We start from the raw sequence: 20,126 nt of genomic DNA on the forward strand, positions 1-20,126 counted from the left end.
AGGATGGTCTCGATCTCTTGACCTTGTGATCTGCCCACCTCGGGCGACAACCCAATTTTTTAAATGAGTAAAGAACTTGAATAGACATTTATCCAAAGATATACAAATGTCTAATTAACACATGAAAAGATGTTCAACAACATTCGCTATTAGGGAAAAGCAAATCAAAACCACAATGAGAAACGACTTCACACCCACTAGGACAGAAAATAACAAGTGTTGGCAAGGATGTGGAGAAACTGGAACCCTTGTGGGCTGCTGGTGGGAATGCAGACTGCTGTAGAAAACAATCTGGCAGTTCCTCAGGATGCTCAACACAGAGCCTTCGCACGACCCAGCAATTCCACTCTGAGGTATATACTCGAGGGACATGAAAACATATCCCACAAAAACTTGTACATCAATGTTCAGAGAATAGGTATTAAAAATAAACAAAAGGTACTTTGGGAGGCCCAGGTAGGTGGATCACCTGAGGTCAGAGGTTTGAGACCAGCCTGGTCAACCAGGCAGCCAAAAGCCGCCTCTACCAAAAATACAAGAATTAGTCAGGTGTAATCCCAGCTATTTGGGAGGCTGAGGCAGGAGAATCGCTTGAACCCAAGAGACAGAGGTTGCAGTGAGCCAAGATCGTGCCACTGCACTCCAGCTTGAGAGACAGAGCAAGACTCCATCTGAAAACAAACAAACAAAAACACCAAATAAACAAAAGGTAAACAGATGTCCATCAACTGATGAATGGATAAACAAAATGAGGGCTGTCCACACAACCAAGTATTATTTGGCCATAAAAAGGGATAATGCACTATATATGCTACAACATGGGATGAACCTTGACAACATGATGTCAGTCATGAAAGATCCATATTATATGATGCCACTTACAGAAAATACCCAGAACGGGCAGATATATAATGAAAGTAGATTTGTGGTTGCTCAGGGCTGGGGTGGGGGTAGAGTTGGGGATAATAGCTAAAGGGTACAGGGTTCCTTTGGCGGTGATGGCGGAGATGGTTGCACGACTCGATGAATATACTAAAATACACTGACACTGAACTGTATGCTTTAAACAGGTAAACCATGCATGACTTGAATCTCGATAAAGCTGTTACAAAAAAAAAAAAAAAAACAGGAAAAAAATTATCTGGTAATTGTAAATGGCAGAGAAGCCTTTCTTCTTCACTAAAATAAACTATTAGCAATATAATTCAACTTAAATTTCTCTATATTGCTGACAGCTGGTTTCTGTTTAAAAATCCTCCTAACATATTATGTCACAAGGATTATCAAAACTTCATAAACACAAATCTTGCTTTTTAAAAAAATAACTGAATATTTGTAGAAGGAAATATATCCAGGCTTATCATTTTGGTTACATAAAACCATGTCAATGTCTGATGTTTTGAGAAATATTTCTTGTTATGATACAGTATAATATAAATGCCATCCCTGACACCTTAATTAACTGGTAAAACTGGAAATAGAGCATTTCCAGTAACTTCTCAATTCGCTGCTAGTCAGACAGTATTTCCCACATATTTGAATCAGTTTCATTTTAAAGGTACATCGGAAAGCTGTTCTATTAATAAAGACTTTTCAACAATTTGGTTTCAAATAGTTCGGGTTAGAAAACAAACATCTATTTAAGACACAGTTGCAAAATTATCATTATTACTTTTTGGAGACAAGAGTCTCACTCTGTCTCACTCACACTGTCCAGCCCACGCTGGAGTGCAGTGGTGCAATCATAGCTCACTGCAGATTCAACCTCCTGGGTTCAACCAATCCTCCCAAGTAGCTGAACTACAGGCGCACACCAACACAGCCGGCTCCTTTTTTTTTTTTTTTTTTGAGACAGAGTCTCGCTCTGTCACCCAGGCTCGAGTGCAGTGGCGCAATCTCAGCTCACTGCAACCTCCACCTCCCGGGTTCAGGCAATTCTCCCGCCTCAGCCTCCTGAGTAGCTGGGACTACAGGCGCCCACCACCATGCCCGGCTAATTTTTTGTATTTTTAGTAGAGATGGGGTTTCACCATGTTGGCCAGGATGGTCTCAATCTTCTGACCTCATGATCCGCCCGCCTCAGCCTCCCAAAGTGCTGGGATTACAGGCGTGAGCCACCATGCCCGGCCCTAATTTTTTTTTTGAGACAGAGTCTGGCTTTGTCGCCGAGGCTGCAGTGCAGTGGCGCAATCTTAGTTCACTGCAAGCTCTGCCTCCTGGGTTCACCCCATTCTCCTGCCTCAGCCTCCTGAGTAGCTGGGACTATAGGCGCCCACCACCACACCCGGCTAATTTTTTGTGTTTTTAGTAGAGACGGGGTTTCACTGTGTTAGCCAGGATGGTCTCGATCTCCTGCCCTTGTGATCCACTCACAGGCCTCCCAAAGTGCTGGGATTATAGGCGTGAGCCACCGTGCCCAGCCAATTTTTTAAATTTAATTTTGTAGAGACGGGGGTCTCACTATGTTGCTGAAGCTGGTCTTGAACTCCTAGGCTCAAGCAATCTTCCCACCTCGGCCTCCCAAAGTGCTGGGATTATAGGCGTGAGCCACCGTGCCTGGCCTCCAAAATTAACCTTTAAGGATTGCTGCATAACCACTGATAAAATCAACATCTTTCTCAATAGTAAAGCATCAATAGAAATGGTATTTCAAATTAAAGTATAAGGTGGGTCAGGTGTGGTGGCTCACACCTGTAATGCCAGCACTTTGGGAGGCCGAGGCAAGAGGATCCCTTGAGCTCAGGAGTTCAAGACCAGCCTGGCCAACATAGGGAGACTGTCTCTAAAATAATAAACAAATAAATAAATGTTGAAAAATAAATTCGGCTCACCAATTTTTTAAACAAAGTGATAGACTGAATTATTTTAATTCAATGATTTCGCACTAACAAGGGTGAAGTACAACACAGCAAGGACCCTGAAGTGCTGTTTTGGGTGCTGTGGTAAGGGAGTTCTAGTCACCTTTGCATCTCACTATGTTATTTATATTTTTAGAGAATGATGAGGGGCAAGAATATTTCTTATTCTGCTCTGGTTTATTTTCAATGAGTGATTTCCTACATACCAAAAGCTCTGGAGGTTAAACACAGCTCTATGACATTTTCAGAAAGATGAAGTTTCTACAGGCAACTCCTATGTCACAAAAGCCCAGCTGTGAACAACCCCCCCCATCACATGGTCTCTCCAGGGACCCCTGCAACCTCCCAGCCCCGAGCAGCAGGAGCTGTCCAGCCACCCGAGGAGCAGGCGCTGTCCAGCCACCGTTTTTCCACTTTCAACACTTCCTTCAGGTACTCCCTGCTTCTTCACATTCTCATAACCCCCTTCTCCTCTCTCTCCTCCAATGCTTTATAATCACGAGAGAAAAAAGAAAAACCTGCTCTCCCTTCGTCCCATTTCCTCCTTCTACTCATGGGGGACTCTTTCAAGTAAGTAAATGTAAGAATAGGAACAGCAACATATCCAAATCAAAACAAAGAGGAACTACACTCTGACTTCGTGCAGAGATGAGAGCTGGGGCGTCTCGCACACCTGGAAACCACAGCGGCGCATAATCACACCGCCACGAACCTCAAGGACAACGTGAGCTCCAGGAGAACAGGAATTTTGTTTTCTTCACTGCTGCAATGCCTAGCACATCTTAAGTCCTTAAAAAATATTTGCTAAGTGAATGACAAGGGATGACAGCAGACTAGAAATGTCAACACAATTTTGCACTGTGGGAAAAAGCAAATGGACGAGTGGTGTCTAACTCAGCAAAGCCAGAAAACCAGAACTTAACTGTGCAGCAGGGGCAACGAGACTGGGGAATGAGAAGAGGCACTAGGATCTCTGAAGGCCTGAGGGTAATGGGCACAAAAGAGCACCCGCTTCAAGTCTGTGGGAGAAGCAGTCAGATCCTCCCCCACCAGCCCTCCTCCACCTCAGCCACCTTCCCAGAAACTGACAGCTATGCCCCCCAACCCCTAAACCCCAAGCAGGAGACTGGAAACTCCTCTCTGGGGAGACTTACAGCCCCAAAATAAAGAATTCTATCACTAACTTCTGGCAGTGGCCCTCAAATTGGCAGGGTCCATGCTCTATTTCCTCATGGTGAGACTCAACACTTAAAGTCGGCCCCATGCATACAGGTGGTTTCCAATCATCCCACTCATAATCATGGAAAGACAGCCAATAACCACCAGATTTTCGGAGAGGAGCCTCTAACAAAGAGAATGACCAAAGTAGAAAACAGGTGAAAAAGAACGCACAGGAAACAGACAAGGTAGGAGGCAAAGGGAAACGTCTACATAACAAACGTGTGCAGGAATCAATAAAACATTAAACAAAGAGAAATGTGTCTAAAATGCATCGCCTTCATGAAACAGAAAGAGGATGTTATAAAAAGGAATACTGAGAACAACACCACTTTTTTTTGGAGACAGTCTCTCTCTGTCACCCAGGCTGGAGTGCAGTGGCGTGATCTCGGCTCACTGCAACCTCTGCCGCCTGGGTTCAAGCGATTCTCCTGCCTCAGCCACCAGAGTAGCTGGGATTACAGGCACCTGCCACCATGCCCGGCTAGTTTTTGTATTTTTAGTAGAGACAGGTTTTGCCATGTTGGCCAGGCTGATCTCCAACTCCTGAGAGTTGATCCACCTGCCTCGGCCTCCCAAAGTACCGGGATTACAGGCGTGAGCCACCGCGCCCAGCCTTACATTGAATTTTTGTTTCTGACACTGTATCTTTCATTTTTAAGTGTTCTTGGCTGGGCGCGGCAGCTCACGCCTGTAATCCCAAGCACTTTGGGAGGCCAAGGCGGGTGGATCACGAGATAAGGAGTTCGAGACCAGCCTGGCCAACATGGTGAAATCCCATCTCTACTGAAAATACAAAAATTAGCCGGGCTTGGTGGCAGACACCTGTAATCCCAGCTACTTGGGAGGCTGAGGCACGAGAATCACTTGAACCTGGGAGGCGGAGGTTCCTGTGAGCTCAGATCACGCCACTGCACTCCAGCCAGGGCAACAGAGTAAGACTCTGTCTCAAAAAAAAAAAAAAAAAATTAGAACAAACATTAAAACTACAGTATTATCAACAAAAGTTTCCCAGAGCTGAAGGACCCAAGCCTCCCAATCGAAAAGACCCACCAAAGAACATTAGAGATTAAACAAGAGTTCCCTGAAAGCTTCCAGAGATTTTAAAAAAGAAAAGTCCCACACCGAGACTTGGAAACCATCGTGGTCTCAGACTTCTCATTACCAACACTCTCAGTGTAGGCAGCAATGCCTCCATGCTTTCAAACTTCTGAGGAACAATGACTTCCAACATAGAATTCTGTACCCAGGCAAAGCATCATTCAAATGTGAGAGAAGAAAGGGCATTTTCAGCCAGGCACAGTGACTCATGCCTGTAATCCTGACACTTGGGGAGGCCGAAGCGGGCAGATTCCCTGAGCTCAGGAGTTCGAGACCAGCCTGGGCAACACGGTGAAACCCTGTCTCTACTAAAATACAAAAAATTAGCCGGGTGTGGCGGTGTGCACCTGTAGTCCCAGCTACTCGGGAGGCTGAGGCAGGAGAACTGCTTGAACTGGGAGGCGGAGGTTGCAGTGAGCCAAGATCGCACCACTGCACTCCAGCCTGGGCAACAGAGCAAGACTGTGTCTCCAAAAAAAAAAAAAAAAAAAGAGCATTTTCAGACAGACCTGGTTCAAAAAATTTACCTCTGATGTTCTTTCTCAGGAAGCTACTAGAAGATTCACTCCACCAAAAGATAAAAGACACAGAATCCAGAAAGGGGAATTCAACAGAGGAAAAAGACACAAAGAATCCCTGCAAGGAATGAAAAGCACTCCGAGGAGGACTGCTCAGTAGCAGGCCTGGAGGACACACGGCCCAGGCTGAAACAGAAAAGTGGCAGGCCTGGAAGGGATGAGGGTGATAAGATTATTTGAGGTGTTTAATGGAGGAGTTCTAGTTAAAAGCCTGGCACTAAATTCATGACTGTACATTGAAAATGAAGCTAAAGAAAATTCGGCCGGGAGCGGTGGCTCATTCCTGCAATCCTAGCACTTTAGGAGGCCAATGTGGGTGGACTGCTTGAGGTCAGGAGTTCAAGACCAGCCTGGCCAACATGGTGAAACCCCATCTGTACTAAAAACACAAAAATTAGCCAGGCGTGGCTGGGTGCGGTGGCTCACGCCTGTAATCCCAGCACTTTGGGAGGATGAGGCAGGTGGATCACGAAGTCAGGAGATCGAGACCATCCTGGCTAACACGGTGAAACCCCGTCTCTACTAAAAATACAAAAAAAAAGGAAAAAGAAAAATTAGCTGGGCGTGGTGGCGGGTGCCTGTAGTCCCAGCTACTCGAGAGGCTCAGGCAGAATGGTGTGAACCCAGGAGGTGGAGCTTGCAGTGAGCCGAGATCGCGCCACTGCACTCCAGCCTGGGCGACAGAGCAAGACTCCGTCTCAAAAAAAAAAAAAAAAATTAGCCAGGTGTGATGGCGGGTGCCTGTAATCCCAGCTACTCGGGAGACTGAGGCAGCAGAATCACCTGAACCCGGGAGGCGGAGGCTGCAGTGAGCCAAGATCATGCCACTGCTCTCCAGCCTGGGCAAAGAATGAGCCTCCATCTCCAAAAAAAAAAAAAAAAATTTACTCCATGGGATTATTATAAGAAAAGAAAAGAAAGAAAATTCACTCCAATAACACAAAAATATTTCCCTTAGTAAATTGTATCTTACATGGCTTAGCTGTGAAGACAGTTACCTAACAATAAGAATGTAGACACTGAATTACCAGTTTAAACAAAATTATATAAACATATTTGGGACAAAGAAAAAGAGCAAGGGGTGAATGTGTTTCAGGCAGTGGAGGGACAATGTACAACAGTTCTAAAGCCTCTTCTACAGCAGAAGTCAGCAATGTCTAAAATGGAAAAATCAGAAATTAGCAGTACCAGCATGCTACACAGAAATATGAAATTTAAGGCAGGCATTGCTAAGCACCCACCAATATCCAAGGTTCCTCTATAGTAACATCCCACCCCCGGCCTTCTTGTCTGAAGGAGGGTGGGATGGCCACCGTCTCGGATGGTGGCCTGAGAGTGGGAAAAGGCCGCAGCCCCGGAGGCCTCTTGGAGCAAGGCTGTCCAACCAGCACTGACTGCTGACACGTCAACTTCACGTGACAGAAATCAACGTGATTTTATTTAAGTCACTGTCACTTTGTTCTCCATTACTGGCATCTAAATGTGATCCTAACTAAAACGATAAGTAGAAACAGAGGAGTTAAAAGTGGTAGTCTGTGGGAAGTTGGAGCGCGGAGCAAGCAACTGGTAGAGGGACTGCTGTCTTGCATTACAACCCAGTAGTACTGCTTAGTTTCCAAAACTAAGTAAATGCATTACATTGATAAAAGTTAAATGATGTTTAAAGAAAATCACCCCATGGGGCATGGTGGGAAGTGCTGTTAACCTTAACTTTTTTTATTTATTTGAGACAACATTTTGCTCGTTGCCCAGGCTGGAGAGCAATGGCGCGACCTTAGCTCACTGCAACCTCCGCCTCCCGGGTTTAAGCGATTCTCCTGCCTCAGCCTCCTGAGTAGCTGGGATTACAGGCGTGCGCCACCAGCCCGGCTAGTTTTTGTATTTTTAGTAGAGACGGGGTTTCACCATGTTGGCCAGGCTGGTCTTGCACTACTGACCTTGTGATCCACCCGTCTCGACCTCCCAAAGTGCTGGGATTACAGGCATGAGCCAATGCACCCGGCCATAACCTTAACTTCTAAAACCAAGATTAGATGTGTCTTTTGGGGTCAATTTCAAATTCTAATACTGAATTGTGGATATCAGACTTTTTATTTTAAAGGCAACAGAATATGAAGGCATTGTAGTTTTGGAAAGGCAGAGAGATGAAGAGAGTTTGAGACTGATCTGGCAGAGGTATTTAAAACTTCAAGTGGGAAAGGCATTCATTTAGGCCTGAGGACTTGAGAGCTTTACCTAGGTCACTGACAATGAGAATAGAAAGAAAAGGCTAAAATAAAATAAAGATATTTCAAAGCAGGCACCTGCAAGGAGGCCTGAGGCTGACCACAGTCCTGTGAAGGACAGAAATGCTGGTTAGAGGGCTGCTTGCCCAGAAATGGTTAGGGCAAATGCTCAGAACCTGGTTTACCTAACGTGAGTGGGGAGTGGGCTGGAGGGCAGGTTAACAGGACCTCCCCAAATTCCTAACATAGCGGAGCGCAGTGGCTCACACTTATAATCCCAACATTTGGGAGGCCAAGGTAGCAGGATTACTTGAGCCTAAGTTCAATTTCACCCTGGGCAACACGGCAAGACCTCATTTCCACAAAAAATAAAAAATTAGCCAGGTGTAGTGGTATATGCCTATAGTCTCAGCTATTCAGGAGGCTGAGGCTGGAGGACTGCCTGAGCCTGGGAAGTCAAGGCTGCAGTGAGACATGACAGAGCCACGACACTCCAGCCTGGGTAACAGAGCAAGACCCTGTCTTGAGGGGAAAAAAAAAATTCCTAACAGTTTTCCAACCTATGACTCTGCGATTTTGGAGGTCAGGGAAATCATCATCTAAATTAACACTGGGAATCACCTTACAATAGGTCCCAAATGTTCTCCAAAGACACACCAATCCAAGGACCGAATTTGAATGAAATTATATCATTCCATTCAAATCTATCTTTGAATTTCTAATTCCTAAGAAAAACAAAAATCCAAAGAAGTTCTCTATTACATATCGATTCTTTTTGCAGTTTTAATCAAAAAACAATTTTGTTGCCACAGTTACCTACCAATCAATAAAACTAACCAAAAACCTAACGTTCAACACAGATTGTTTAAAATCAAACTGAAACTTGACCTTTATCTCCTAGTTAGTGGCTAGTGTATGGGGCGGGGGGGGGGGGGAAGATTACTACACGCAGTTCACATTCCCAAAACACTTCTGATTTTAGATTTCAGGAGAGAGTGTTTCCTCTCATCCATTCCCATTAGCAAGAGATACTTTCTGTGAGTTTCTCACACAAGTTAAGGTAACCATAACATACTGCCATCCCATAACACTCAGAATCTAAGAATAAAACAAACGCAGTCAAGGACTAATAGGTAGTATGTTATGGGTTTTGGGATGAGATTACATGGTAACATTGTTTTTAGTCTCTTCCAGCTAAAAAAAAAAAAAAAAAAGCTTTCTGTCTCTTTTCAGAGAAAAGCATTTGACAGTTTCACTGTATTTAATATAGTTTGGAATTAACAGTCCTGTGTGCCTGCCTGTTTATCCAGCATCACTAATGTCAGCGCAAACAGGAGACATCTAAGGGCACCTGGCTTGGCAACAAGAGGCAGGGCGGAGGCAAGCAGAGGAGCTCTCTGTCAACCCTGCAGTGTTGTGAATTCTGTAATTTACATGCATTTGAGTATTTTGCCTGAAGGGCAATTCACTGCACATTTTAAACCTTTTCAGGTAGCTCACGCAGTGGTATCCTGAAGTGAGAACTATTTCTTCAAATCCTATTTTATTTATTTGAAGTCTAGATTTAAGAGACACTGCTGCTCACTGTAAAGCCCAACTATCATGGAAGGAACAGGTGTTTTTTTTTTTTTGGAGACAGGGTCTTGCTCTGTTGCCCAGGCTGGTGTGCAGTGGCGCAATCTCAGCTCACCGCAACCTCCACCTCCTGGGTTCATGAGATCCTCCTGCCTCAGCCTCCTAAGTAGCTGGGACTACGCACGCCACCACACCCGGCTAATTTTTGTATTTTTAGTACAGATAGGTTTTCACCTTGTTGACCAGGCTGGTCTCAAACTCCTGATACACTCACCTTGGCCTCCCAAAGTGCTGGGATTACAGGTGTGAGCCACCACACCCAGCCTGAACTTTAAAGACAGAAAAGGTAGGGCTGGGTTGTTAATGTTTAATGGTTTCAGCTGTCCTATCTCATGCTATTATAGTCAGTATCAAACAGCTACCATAGAATCTACATGATCTAAATTATGTTAAACTAATTTTTATCATGCAATCCTAACATTTCCCTATAATTCAGATCTTACTCAAAAGATCTATTTCTTAAGTCTGTTATTTTTAAGAAGTGTTCCCATGTCATGCAAACATTGTATCCAGAGAAATCATTAAGATAAAAATGTATTTGAGCCGGGCACAGTGGCTCACGCCTGTAATCCCAGCACTTTTTATTATGAGATGTTTAGCACCGTGTCAGTTAAGCTTTACTTATTAAATTCGGTGGCATCATCCCACTCACACCTTGGGCTGGCCATTCCCACACTAACAGCTACGGGCATTCACATCCATGGAGGAGGACTGTGAGAAGATACTGTCACACTCATGGTGAGAAAAGCCACAAATGAGGAACCACCCAGAAGACTAGGAGGATTAATTCTATTCATGAAAAGGAAGCACATCGCAAGAGAAGATGCCCGGACTGGGAACCGGAAACCCACGGTCCGCCTCTGTGACACCAGCATCAAGCCTGAGGCCTCCCTCCTGGTCTGTAGGCCACACAGCAGCCAGGGCAGAGGACCACTGTGGCCTGTCCAATGCCCATAGGCTAGGATTTCAAACATCAGCTCCATCCAAACGCAACATTTGCTGTTACAAATAAGCTGTGGGAAAAATATTTAACACATGAGACAGTATTTGTATATGACAAAGATGAAAGACAACAAATTCATCTCACTGAGTTGTCCGTATTTGTTGCTATTTACTTTTGGAAACTGTAAAGTGTTTCATATATTCTGCTTCAAATGGTATCAAGATATTTTCAAAATAGCTTAAAGAAATATACATGCAAGGCCGGGCACGGTGGCTCATGCCTGTAATCCCAGCACTTTGAGAGGCCAAGGAGGGTGGATCACGAGGTCAGGACTTCCAAGACCAGCCTGGCCAAGATGGTGAAACCCCGTCTTCACTAAAAATACAACAATTAGCCAGGCGTGGTGGTAGGCACCTATAATCCCAGCTACTCGAGAGACTGAGGCAGAGAACTGCTTGAACCCGGGAGGCGGAGGTTGCAGTGAGCCAAGATCGCACCACTGCACTTCAGCCTAGGCAACAGAGTGAGACTCTGTCTCAAAAAGAAAAGAAAAGAATATACATGCAAAGCAGGGCATTAAGGTCCCAGATTTCACACAGGAAACCAATCAAGCTATAGGAAAATTAAAGACAAAAACCTACAATGAAAGTTGAAATGACTCGGCCAGGCACGGTGGCTCACACCTGTAATCCAAGCACTTCGGGAGGCCGAGGGGAGCAGATCACGAGGTCAGGAGATCTAGACTATCCTGGCTAACACGGTGAAACCCTGTCTCTACTAAAAATACAAAAAAATTAGCTGGGCGTGGTGGTGGGCGCCTGTAGTCCCAGCTACTCAGGAGGCTGAGGCAGGAGAACGGCATGAACCCAGGAGGCAGAGCTTGCAGTGAGCCGAGATCTCGCCACCACACTCCAGCCTGGGTGACAGAGTGAGACTCCGTCTCAAAAAAAAAAAAAAAAAAAAAAAAAGTTGAAATGACTCTTGTCCCATGCAACCACTGTGGCAATAAGAAACTATGAGCCAAAAATAATCATATTTTATTTATTTTTGAGACAGGGTCTCACTCTATCGCCCAGGCTGGAGTGTAGTGGCATGATCACTGCTCATTGCAGCCTTGACCTCCCAGGCTAAAGTGATCCTCCCACCATAGCCTCCAGAGTAACTGGGACTACAGGTGTGTGCCACCATGCCCAGCTAATTTTTATTATTTTTGTAAAATTTATTTTTACATTTATTATAGATACTGGGTTTTGTCAGGTTGCTCAGGCTGGTCTTGTCTTCCTGGGCTCAACCAATCCTCCACCTTGGCCTCCCAAAGTGCTGGGATTACAGGCATGAGCCACTGCACCAGGCCATAATCTTCCTTTAAAACTTAAAAAGTTTACTACCTATACTTTCCAAATTTCCTCACATATTCCCCATTAAGCCTCTGGGCTGAATCAGCTACTTTTCTTCCTTAAGTTTCAAGAATTCTCCATAATTGTCATTAGATACCTGGCAAGACTTGGGAAGTGGGGAAAGGTTGGCTTTTCCATGTGACAGGAATCGACATATCAGAGGTTTCAAATGTCATGGAGTGGTGAATCTAAAAACTGAACAGTCCACTGATTGACAGCCTATATGTGTTTCCTGAGCAGAAGTAATTCCACTTGGAAGTTAGAGTACCTAATATTGCTCTATAAACAGTTTTATTCAAAAACATTATTCTGTGCTTTCCAATCGAAACAACTAGGCAATTCCAAGCAACATTAAATACTAACTTCACACATATGTTAACTAGAAATACACCACTTTAGAGTTACAATGATGTATATGTTAACATGAGTTTAAATACTTGTAAAATATATTGATATTTCATTAAAACACCACCTTCTAAGTCCATTCTTCTCTATAATTGAAAGTTTATACTTTTGTGCAAACTGAGTTCCTGAGAATAATGTAGTTTGTAATCACAATTTCCAAAGAGCCAGAATACAACTTTGAAAATATGTCTATGTTATAGCACGTTCCTGTTTAGATCTGGAAAGGTCAGATCTCATAAAAATGATCTCCACACATGCTGAGAAGAGCTTCCTCCAGGGAAGCCCACCAGTAATGCCTGGTGGAGAGAGGTGGCTGCACAATGGCCCACAGGGCCCCCGCCTTCAGACTAATCTCCTTCTAGGTCCCCGGCCAGAGGCCAGTGGGACCACACCTTCCCAGCAAAACCAACTTTCCCTCTGCTTCCTCCTCCCAGTCACACTCACAGGTGGTGCACCAAGTTGAACCTGACAGTGGAACTGTGTGGGTTTCAAGATCGAGTGATCAGAAAGGAAGGGTAAACAAGCTGGGTGCAGTGGCTCACGCCTGTAATCCCAGCACTTTGGGAGGCCGAGGCAGGTGGATCACCCGAGGTCAGGAGTACAAGACCAGCCTGGCCAACACTGTGAAACCCCTTCTCCACTAAAAATACAAAAATGAGCCGGGCATGGTGGTGCGTGCCTGTAGTCCCAGCTACTCGGGAGGCTGAGGCAGGAGAATTACTTGAACCCAGGAGGTGGAGGATGCAGTGAGCCGAGATCATGCCACTGCACTCCAGCTTAGGCAACAGAGCAAGACTCTTGTCTCCAAAAAAAAGAAACGGTAAACAAAATATTCAGATTTTAACATGCACCAAAGACCTCACTTTCAAAGCAACGGTGAAGTCAATTAATTATTCAGTTGGAAATCGTGTCACTGACAAAGGACGCTAGAAAACAAATACTCCTAATTTACTGATACTATAAGTAACCAAGAATGGTGGTTCCCACGGAAATAAAGCATCACAGGCTGTCCTTGATCTCAGGACCTCTTTCTACTGCTGCTCTCACAAGATACCGTGTAACATTTCACTACAGAGTAATCCAACAGAAGCCCTCTAAAGAATATTGCAACTTAAGTTTTATTTATAAACAAAATTCCAAATTCCAGTCACCAATCTGGCAGAGTAGGAGGCCTCACTGTGGAACAACTTTAATTTGTTTCTTCGTATAAATATCAGCTTTATCAGCCCCAAAGATTAGAAATTACTGGTTCAAACTGAACAGCCCTAGCCCAGTGACGCAAATGACCCAAGGATAAGGTTTTCATAGGTTTGGCCTGAACATACGCATTTCCTCCTCTTACTCAGTGGTTTTAGGTGAGATAGTCTGAGGGTCTTGACAGCACACCCCTGTTAGGGAGAGATGAAGTAAAAGAGTTTCACCCTGCACTTCTACCTGTCTTTAGGATCCTAATTATCGTTAAATGGTTTAATCAAATTTTTGTCCTAAAAAAGCATAACAGGTTAGCTGACCAATGATTAAAACATTATAGATCCCGGAAGAACTAGAGAAGACATGCAAAATTCAGATGAGAAAGTTTTTAAGTGATAGCTCCAGCTACCCCTCCAAATATCACAAAGGTCTAGCAGAATTGGAATTAAAAAAAAAAAAAAGTCCTCTTGCATGGTTTATTTAAAATAAAGCCTTAACCTTAAAATTCCCTTGAAGGTGTTACGGCAAAGTGGGTGTTCAGGCTCTGGCCAACAAGGGGATGTAGACAGGCTGTCATCCAGGAGGGGCCGATAGAGCTGGGCTCCCTGGGGACGCAAGGGGGTCCCACGGGGCAGTGGGCGAGGCAGATGCAGAAAGCACACCCAGCTGCCCCCACAACGCAGAGGAGCGTGGGGTGGGGAAAGGGAACTAACTCCAGGCTGCCTCTGGACCCCAAAGGCGAGGTGCGGGGGCGGGGGCGGGGGCGGGGGCGGATATCCCAGTGAGTGCTGCAGGAAATGATATCCAGACTCGGAGGGTGGATCTAGGAAGCGGCCAGGGCGAGGGCCTGGCGGGGGGGAGGGGGTGGGAGTGGGAACGTAGGATGTGGCTCCAAGGGGCAGGATGAGGGGGCGGGACGATCGAACGCGGATGTCGAGGCTAGGGAGGGCAAGGAGGGATGAAGAGCTAGCGGAGGAACGAGGGCGCACGGAGCGGCTGGAGAGAGACGGGCAGCGGGCCTGGGGGCGCTGCCGGGGCGAGGAGGCCAAGCCCACGGGCTGGGTGGGCAGGAGGGCGGCAGGGTCTGTCCGGGCGGGGAGGGGCGGGCGTGGGGGTACGCGGGCTGGGGCGCGGGGGTCGCAGGGCCGCAGGGCCGGCCCTGCCGGCGCGCACTTACCCCACTCGAGGAACTCGGCCACGTACTTGTCGCGGCGCAGGGCCGAGTGGCTGCACTCGGTGTACAGGCAGACGAGCACGTCCAGCAGCGTTTCCACGCTCAGGGCGCTCTCGTTGCGCCAGGGCCCGTCCAGGAGCAGCTGCTCCAGCTTCTTGAGCCGCACCTTGGCCGACATGGTGCCGCGCGGCCCACTCCCGACGCGCCGGCCTCTCTCCGCCGGCTCGGCCAGTCCGTCAGGGCGCGCCCTCGGGGTCTCGGCGGCCGCGAGCCCCGGCAGCAGCGGCGCCTCCTCGCCGCCCCGTCCGCGTCGTCGCGCCCCGGCCTAGGCCGACATCTTGGGCTCCGTCCCGGCGGCGCAGAGTCTGGGGCGCCGGGCCCCGCGGGTCCATGGGCCGCTCTCCTCCCCTCGGCGCCGCCGCCCTCCCAGCTCGGGCGGCCCGCCTCCGCCTCGCCGCGACCCCGCCGCCCGCCGCCCTCAGCCCCGCCCGCGGGCGCGCCCTCCCCGCCGCCGCCGCCGCCGCCGCAGACTAGGAGCGGCGAAGAGCCTAGCGCTGCGCAAGCCCGGCCGGCGCCCGAGCCCCGACCCCAGCCCCGACCCGGCGGCCCAGCCCCGCGGCCCGCAGCCAACCAGGGCGCGGCCAGCACCGGCGCAGCCAACCACTGCGGGGCTGGCCGCCGCCGCGCTGACCTCAGCGCGCCGCCCCGCCCCGCGCCCGGCTCCCTGTTCCCGGCGGGCTCGGGCCTCGCCGCTTGCCGTAGGGAGCCGGGATGCTGGGAAGGCAGGGCCGGGCCCGGGGAGCGGCGCGGGGGGGGGGCGGGGCGAGTGGGCCGCCGAGATTGCGGGGCCCGCGCATGCGCAGAGCGCGCCTGGTGGGCGTGTGCGCCTTCGCCCTGCGGACCCAGTGCCTTCCGTGTTCGGGGTCCGACCGCGTGCGTCGCGGACCCCGGGGCCGAAGACGACCCCAAGTATCGGAGAGGCAGAGTCGTGATCTCAGGCCGTCGAGCCCCGTCCCGCAGTCTCCGCGGGCACATGTTGCCTGCGGGGCCTCGGACCGGACCGGCCCGGCCGAGGTGGGCGTCGAGGGCGGCCCGGCAGGCGCAGCTCTGATGGCCTCGGCGGGGTGTGGGCTATTTAAAACGGCTTGTCCCAGCTCGAAGCCGTCCTGGAAGACTCGGGCCATACCCCTGACTTTACCGATGAGAGACTGAGGCCCAGACGGTGTGGGGTCAGGGCCCAGGCTTCTGGGGGCTGCTGCCAAGGCGGGAGCCAGCGTCCCCAGTGCCCGGTGGATTCGTGATGGCTTGCAGAGGGTTTCAGTTTCCACTGTCCAGCCCTCCCTGCAAACCAATGCCTGGGTGTGACAGTTTGGTAGGAAAGGGGCCGGATATTTGTCTCCAGGCTGGGTTTGCCTAGCGAGTCGCTGCATTTACTAAGATTATTGGTTAATTTGGGTGGCTGAGGGAGGGAGGTTGATAGAGATATCCCCGAACCCCAACAAACCCTTGGCGTCAGGAGAGGAGGGGCTGTTCCTGGAGCTTGCGGAAGGTCACCGAAATCGTGGGGGTGTCTGAGAGCTCCTGGGGCGCGCGGGTGCAGGAGAAGGGATCGTGCTTCCGTGGAAGCGGAAGCCTCCAGGTGGAGCCGATGAAGGGGCAGATAGGGGTTTGAAGCAGGAGGTTAAGGGAGCCTGAAGCAAAACTAATCCCTGGAGCTAAAAATAGGAGTGGGCCTGGCGCTGCGGCTCACACCTATAATCCCAGCACTTTAGGAGGCCGAGGTGGGCGGATTGCCTGAGGTCAGGAGTTCGAGACCAGCCTGGGCAACGCGGTGAAACCCCGTCTTTACTAAAATACAAAAAATTAGCTGGGCGTGGTGGCGCGCGCGTGTAGTCCCAGCTACTCGAGAGGCTACGGCAGGAAAGTTGCTTGAACCCAGGAGGCGAAAGTTGCAGTGAGCCAAGATTGCTCCACTGCACTCCAGCATGGGCAACAGAGCGAGACTCCGTCTTAATAATAATAATAATAATAATAAGAGGAGTGGCTGCCTATGCCGGAGTTGTTGACTGGAACAAGGCGAGGAACCTTCTGGGCTGCTGGTAATGTTCTATGCCTGGATTTGGGTAGTAGTTACATGGGAGTACGCATAAGTAAACATTCTTCAAACTGTCTTCTTAAGATGAGTGCATGTCACTGTGTGTATGTGTATATAATACCTTCATTTCTCAAAGGCAGGTGAAAACAATCTGGCATTAGAGGTGAGAATACTGGTTGCCTTTGGGGTATGAACTGGAAGGAGGCACAAGGAGAGGGGACTGGGAACATTCTGTATCTTCATCAGAGCCATCTTGTAACGTTGGGTCTGTAAATGTGTATAAATTCATCAAACTGTATTCTAAATATTTGCATGTTACTGTATGTGTATGATACCTTAATTAAAAGTTTTTTTTAAAAAAGTCTGAGCAGATCCCCTGGTTCAAAATCAAAGTTAAATCTTCCCCCTTGGACCCCTTAGGGCCTGAGATGAGCAAGGGGAAAGGGGGCTGTGCCTGGTGCCATCTCCTTCCCCAAACCTCCCTCGACTCGTTCAGCCCATTTCCGCCCATCTAGAACCACCACCCGGAAGGGAGGAAGGGAGAAGTGGGGAAGGGCTCCAATCCCATCTGGATCGGCAGAGGGTAAAGCTGACCCTCTCTCTCCTGGGAACATTCATGGGCTCCTCGGTGGTTCCCTGCTGCTTTGTCTCCTGAAGTCCCTTTAACTCAAGCAGATGTGCCACTGGGTGGATGCTTACCTGGTGGCTGTGGAGGGGAGGGGCCCTCTGCCCTTCCGGACGGACTCTTGGACAGGACCTAAATGGATCCATGGGTCTTGTGCTTGCTCATCCACCCAGCTCACATCTGTCCTCAGGAAACACTGGCACACTCCTCGCCCCAACATTAGTGAACAGGTAGGTCCCAGCACAGCAGCCTCCGAAACAGCACGTGAGCCCTTCCTGCCACTGTGCCCTCCAAATGGAGCGCCAAATATTGAGCTCTCTGAGAAATCCCTTGGAAGCCACCCTCACAGGCTTAAAGTGAAGGAAGGAGTGCCCGTCCTCTGTGTCCCCTGGCAGGATCACCTGACCAAACTTTCTCTTCTACTCTCATCTTTTATTCCTGAGTGTGGGACAGATTCCCAAACATTTCTCTTGACAATCTACACATGGCGATCTGACATAGCATTTGAGAATTCCACATCTGCTCTCTCTTCTTGCCTCCTGGAAATTTCCATTTACTGTTCTTATACATTTACGAATGTACAACAAAGGTCATCATGCCTTTGGTGGACAGTCCTTGTATTGGTCTGCCCTCACTCTCTCTCTCTCCTGAGCCCCATACCCTGTGAGTCTGTGCTCCGGCTCCACTCTGATCATAGGATTGTAGAGGGGCTGGCACCAGGGTGGACATGTGACCCAAGACCCTAGCAGCACTTCATCCCCCTTCAGTCATGTGACTGAAGCCAGGCCAGAGAACTTATTTGTTTATGTATTTATTTATCTATTTATTTTTTAGAGACACGGTCTTGCTCTGTCATCCAGGCTGAAGTGCCTTGGCACAATCATAGCTCACTGCAGCCTTGAACTGCTAGGCTCAAGCAATCCTCCCATCTCAGCCTCCAGAGTAGTGGGGACAACAGGTGTATGCCACCACATCTGGCTAAGTTTTAAAATTTTTTTTAGAGAAGGAGTCTTGCTATGTCGCCCCAGTTGGTCTTGAACTCCTGGTCTCAAACAATCTTGCTCCCTCAGCAGATAACTTATTTAGAATGTTTTATACTGGCTGGGCATGGTGGCTCACACATGTAATCCCAGCATTTTGGGAGGCCAAGGCGGGCAGATCATTTGAGGTCAGGAGTTCAAGACCAGCCTGACCAAAATGGTGAAACCTCATCTCTACTAAAAATACCAAAAATAAAAATAAAAAATTAGCTGAGTGTGCTTGTGCACACCTGTAATCTCAGCTACTTTGGAGAATGAGGCAGTAAAACCACTTGAACCCAGGAGGCAGAGGTTGCAGTGAGTCAAGATGGTGCCACTGCACTCCAGCCTGGGTGACAGAGCGAGACTCCATCTCAAAAATAAAAAGAAAAATAAAAAGAAGGCCGGGCGCAGTGGCTCACACCTGCAATCCTAGCACTTTGGGAGACCGAGCCTGGTGGATCACTTGAGGTCAGGAATTTAAGACCAGCCGGGCCAACATGGTGAAACCCCGTCTCTACTAAAAATATAAAAATTAGCTGGGCATGGTGGTGCATGCCTGTAATCCCAGCTACTTGGGAGGCTGAGGCAGGAGAATCACTTGAACCCGGAAAGCGGAGGGTGCAGTGAGCAGAGATTGCACCAGTGCACTCCAGCCTGGGCAACAGAACAAGACTCCATCTCAAAGATAGTAATAATGATAAATAAAATAAAAAATAAAAAGAATGTTTCATACTAAAACTGGGAGAGAGAATTTCTTGTCCTTTCCTTTAGACCAGGGGCGGGTAAACTTTTTCTGTAAAAGGCCAGAGAATAAATGTTTCAGGTTTTATGAACCCTACAGTCTCTGCATCTACCATTATAGCAAGAAAGCAGCCATAGACAATGTAGAAACAAACGAGCATGACTGTGTGCCAGTAAAACTTTATTTACAAAACAAGCAGCAGGCTAAATTTGGCCTGCAGACCTGTAGCTTGCTGCTCCTTGCTTTACAACACAAGCTGTGATGGTGAGACTTCAGATCAACAGCCACAACACCTGTTAGAGAAAGAAAGAGAAAAATGAGAGATCTGGTTACATGAAACAATAAATTTTCCTTTTTTCTTGGCCAGGTGTAGTGGCTCATGCCTGTTAATCTCAGCATTTTGGGAGGCCAAGGCGGGCAGATTGCTTGAGCTCAGGAGTTCGAGACCAGCCCAGGCAACATGGCAAAACCCCATCTCTACAAAAAATGCAAAAATTGGCCAGGTGTGGTGGTGTGTGCCTATGGTCCCAGCTACTTGGGAGGCTGAGGTGGAAGCATCACTTGAGCCCAGGAGGCAGAGGTTGTAGTGAGCCAAGATCACACCACTGCATTCCAGCCTGGGTGACAGAGCAAGCAAGACTCTGCCTCAAAAAGAAAAAGCAAATTAATTTCTGCTTCTAGCCTAGATGGTGTGATCGGGACCAGATTTACTCTCTTACCTGAAACAATGAAAAAAAAGGGAAAGAAAATGGACAAAACACCTAAAACAAGGATTTTCATGACACTGGAAATCAGGCATCAAAGGACAGTAATTAGCCAGGTGTGGTGGTACGTACCTGTAGCTCCAGCTCCTCTGGAGGCTGAGATGGGAGGATGGCTTGCTTCAGTCCAGGAGTTCAAGGCTGCAGTGAGTCGTG

General features: G+C 48.2%; 1 protein-coding gene across 4 annotated transcripts in view; it reads right to left on the reverse strand.

The window, feature by feature from the left end:
• Window positions 1–15,309, reverse strand: part of CDC42BPB (CDC42 binding protein kinase beta) — a 130,478-nt gene extending 115,169 nt beyond the window's left edge. For 2 of the 4 annotated variants that reach the window (XM_054449346.2, XM_054449344.2), the window contains exon 1: window positions 14,729–15,309. In XM_054449346.2, the coding sequence (XP_054305321.1) occupies window positions 14,729–14,903 (175 nt within the window). In that variant the 5' untranslated portion in view covers window positions 14,904–15,309. The remainder of the gene's footprint in view (window positions 1–14,728) is intronic. The other 2 variants (XM_054449340.2, XM_054449343.2) reach the window with 2 other exon arrangements.
• Window positions 15,310–20,126: the final 4,817 nt, after the last annotated feature.

This window comes from Pongo pygmaeus, chromosome 15 (assembly GCF_028885625.2).
Source record: "Pongo pygmaeus isolate AG05252 chromosome 15, NHGRI_mPonPyg2-v2.0_pri, whole genome shotgun sequence".
Taxonomy (NCBI): domain Eukaryota; kingdom Metazoa; phylum Chordata; class Mammalia; order Primates; family Hominidae; genus Pongo; species Pongo pygmaeus.